The sequence below is a fragment of the Vitis riparia genome, chromosome 19 (assembly GCF_004353265.1).
Source record: "Vitis riparia cultivar Riparia Gloire de Montpellier isolate 1030 chromosome 19, EGFV_Vit.rip_1.0, whole genome shotgun sequence".
Taxonomy (NCBI): domain Eukaryota; kingdom Viridiplantae; phylum Streptophyta; class Magnoliopsida; order Vitales; family Vitaceae; genus Vitis; species Vitis riparia.
Genome location: NC_048449.1, coordinates 6353562 through 6357681, shown reverse-complemented (window position 1 = coordinate 6357681; position 4120 = coordinate 6353562). Strand labels below are relative to the sequence as shown.

Sequence of the window (4120 nt, the reverse complement as noted above, 5' to 3'; positions counted from 1 at the left end):
GTCCTTCCAATGGAGAGACTGGGACAAGGTCTGGTGGTTCTTCTAGTTGCCATGAGAGAGGAAGCAGTAAGGACAACAAATAGTAATAGGGGTTTCATGGAATTAATACTGCACCAGCGCATTGTCACAGGCTCACAGCTCAATTTCCAAATGAATCATGAACCAAGTTTAGTTCCCATGGATGACTTCCTTGAGTATAATTAAAACTTTAATTATGGTATGTATGGAACAAGTTGAATGATAAAAGAGGGAGGAATATTTGAGGAAAAGTTGCGACAATCAACACCACTGAAGATCTGTCAAAAGTAATGTGATGGAAGAAAGGCATCCCATCGGATAGGTACTTAGCTTTCATGGTCATTATTTTAAAAAGTGTTTTTAGAAAGATAAACAAAATTTAAAAAACATTTTTAAAAATTTACTTTTTATGGTTGAAAAATCAGGATTTATGGAAAAACACGATGATTTTCCTAAAAATATTTTTAGAAAAAACATTTTTATTAAAAACACTTAAGTAAAAATATTATGAAACACATTTATAAAATGTCTTTAAAAGTGTTTCTGGTCTAAATGTTTATAATGAAAATATTTTTTAAAATAATGTATTTAGGAAGATTACTTATTAGATGTTTTTTCAAAAAATATAATTAGTGATTTTTTAAAAAAAAAACATTATAAATAATTTTTTAAATTTCTAAAAGTGTTTTGTAAGTTTTGTTAATAACTTAATGTGTTTTTAAAAACATTATTTTAGGCTAAAATCATTGTCACACAGACTCTTGATCTGTGACATTCTTACATAAAGATCTGCACGACCCTAATTCTGACTGGCAATATCTTCTGAGAAATTAACCGAGGATTCCTGGTTCCAGTAATTGCCATATCTTCTTGGTTACCCTCCCTTTTATTATCTTCCTTCAAAACCAGGCCAACTTTTGAACCAGAGGCCGGCACTACATTAGACTCTGCTTTGTGTGTTCTCTTTAATAAATTATTATTACCTTGAATAACTGCATGTTTGTCCAGGTGATTCAGCCCTAAGGATCCAGTACCCTTTCTAAGGGAAATTAGGAAAGGGACTAGTTTAATTCCCATTCATTTATCTTGGGCACGAAGACAGTGAAGACGATTCATATCTGTAAGCAGAAAAAATCGTGGAGGATCTAGGTAATTGAACTCTGAGGTTTAGTGCTCTGTTTGGTTGCTGAGAAACATGATCCAGGGGTTATGGAATTAGACTCCATATGGGGGCATTTTCACAGCACAACCATAATTCAGGTGTCACTTCAAAGAAAAGTAAGGTTTCCTAGTTCTTTCCAGTAACGTTGAGGCATCCGTATCTCCTTCGTTAATCGTTACCCTCCCTCTTATTTTTCTTCTTTCAAGCACAAAATCTACTCTCTCAATCTTGCATACACGTTCATCACATGGGAAATCCTAAAGCTTCCTACAAGTACACTTCACTTTCTTCACCACCACCATCATTCAAGGAGAAGAACAATGGCAAGACTCAGCAGTTGTAGCAGCTCTTTTGGCAGCCCTGCTTCTTATCACCTATGCCTTCGTTCACCGCACTGTCATATGGATCTCAAACATACGCATTTCCATGGTGGGACGATTCCTCTAGGTATAATTGAACTCTCTTAGATGAAGACTTCAAGCTTTGTGCACCTTAATTTTAAGGGCCCTAGTCAAAGGTTAAAGAACAGACCCTGGGCAGTGACCATTTTCAGGCACTCCACTTAGTCAACCACTTGACCAAGTCACCCTGGGTGCCCACAAATTGCATCATGGGTTGATTAATTAGAAAGTTGAAGGCACTACAAAATGTTCATTATATGTTTTGGACCAGGGCATCCATTTGAAAAGTGAAAAGCATGTTCCTCAATTCTTATATGTAGTGTCATATGACGTCCCTCATTCCTCAACTTCTTCAAAGAGGACTTGAGGTTTCCTAGTTCCAGTAATGTTGAGCCATACGTATCTTCTTGGTTACCCTCCTTATTTTTCTTCTTTCAAGCCCAATTGTTGAACCAGAGACTAGCACTAGTCCAACATATTGTGGATTTCTAGGTCCAGAGTTAGCCTTGGGGTTTCAGCATTTTTTTCAGTTAAAGCATAAGCCAAGCTTTCAAATAACTCCAAAACAAATGCCATTAGCAAACAAAATTTCATGGCAGCATTTACCATCTTGCTTACACGTTCATCGCATGCAATCCCTAAAGCCTCTCATAAGTACCCGTCACCACCATCACATCGTCATTCAAAGACGAAGAACAATGGCAAGACTCGCAGTTGTAGCAGCTTTTTTTGCAGCCCTCGTACTTTTCGCTGATGCCCACCGCACCATCATCAGCGCCACCAACGAGATCATTGACGACAATTCAAAGCAACAGAAGTGTAGGATGCAGATCAAGAGCCTGAAGCTCACCCACTGCGAGCAGTACTTGATCGAGCGTGAACTGCTGCTGTTGGGTCATGCACTCCTCCTAAACCAAGAGCAAGAGGAGGAGCACCTGAAGCCGTGCTGTGACCAAATGGAGAAGCTGGGCACCAAGTGTCGATGCATGGGTTTGGAGCAGATAGTTGAGCAGCTGCGGGAACAGGGAGAAATGCAGGGTGAGGAGGTTGAAGACATGGAGGATTGCGCCAGACACTTGCCGTCAGATTGTGACTTGGAACCCCATACCTGCAAGTTTTAAGCCGTCTGGGTGTAGACCACCCCAGGCGCCAATGGGCGTATATGTTGGCCATGTCTAGAATCATAATAAACTTCACTCCTTAGGGTGATTAATGCTAGTAGCTAAGCACATCATGTGTGAGGACATTAGGCGTGTTTCAGGTTTGAGGCTCTGGCTCTGTATAAAGTCGGTTATAATAATCCATGAATGCTGTAATTATATCGACTGCATCTGCATTTTCTTCTTCTGTTTGAGTCTTCATGGTTTGAACTTGGCTAAATTGGATAATAAAGAAAGAAATTATTTCATGCAGGGAAGAATAGAAAGGTAATAAATTAAAATTAACTAGAAATTGAAATTAGTTTGGAAGTAATTTTGAATCAAAAACATTCCCAAAAATCAAGAGAAATCCCATACATAAATCAGAAGCAATTAATTTCAAAACCAAACAATTTTAATTTTGACTAACTTATGGTCCACTACTTACATAATTTTGCATAAAAGATGAATCCATTAAGTTGAATTATATTTCCCCACAGATGAATCCGTTGAGAGGTACAAGTGTGAAATATTGAAAACTTGAGATACAGAGTAAGAGAACGTTTTATTATGAGAAATAAACTGATTACTTGAAAATCAGATTCGGGTTTTCAGGATTACAAAGGGCTATTTTTTGAGATATGACACCCAATCTAACTCAACCCCAATAGTTTTAAGTGATGGCGTACCACTACATCTTTACAATCTTCAGGCGTGAAGAGGGAATGGATCCAATGCATGCAGCCATGTGGCCATCAATCACACGTCAGATGATTAATGCCCCCACTTGGCTACATGCAAATAACCTCCATTCACATTTAAGAAAAGAAATGAAAGGCAGGAATATTCAAAAATCCAAAAAAGAAAACATAACCTGTACACAAAAACATACATGGTCAAAAAACCTTTTCTCCAGCAGGGGTGGCACTGGATCACACGCGCTACGATCTCCCTCGTTAGGCCATACCAATATATTCTAGAATTGTTCTTTTTCGTCTTCTTCTCCTCCTTGATTTGAGAGAACTTTGGATAATAATAATAATAATTCAGTGAAGAGGGCCAGACTGAGCCATTGGAATTAGGCAACAAAAGAATAATAATTCAATGAAAAAATATCAGAACCATTGGAATTAGGCAAAAACCCAAGCTGCCAAAGTCCAGTATGCAGGGCATCGAAGGACCACGTACTTGAATGGGTCAAGGTCTATTTTCCTCAACAAAAGAACTCAAAGACAGCAATTAGCCAAAATCCATGATCATGAAATACGAAGGATTATTTCCCGGTAATCCCCCAAATAACTAACTAATATTCAGACAAATCATGATTTCCTGAATAACCGTCTCAACGTACCGTAGCCATTGCCACCAGCCTCATTCATTCAAAAAAGAAAAGCAGGACC

The 4120-nt window shown here is 38.3% G+C and overlaps 1 protein-coding gene across 1 annotated transcript; it reads left to right on the top strand.

The window, feature by feature from the left end:
* The first annotated feature begins 2279 nt into the window (after window positions 1–2279).
* LOC117908109 (2S sulfur-rich seed storage protein 2-like) lies at window positions 2280–2702 on the top strand. The gene has a single exon (XM_034821782.1). It carries the CDS (start codon window positions 2280–2282, stop codon window positions 2700–2702), a length of 423 nt encoding a protein of 140 aa, XP_034677673.1.
* The last annotated feature ends 1418 nt before the right edge of the window (window positions 2703–4120 follow it).

Bases quoted from the DNA above. Each gene is read 5' to 3' on its own strand.
- LOC117908109 (XM_034821782.1), top strand. From the start codon at position 2,280: ATGGCAAGACTCGCAGTTGTAGCAGCTTTTTTTGCAGCCCTCGTACTT.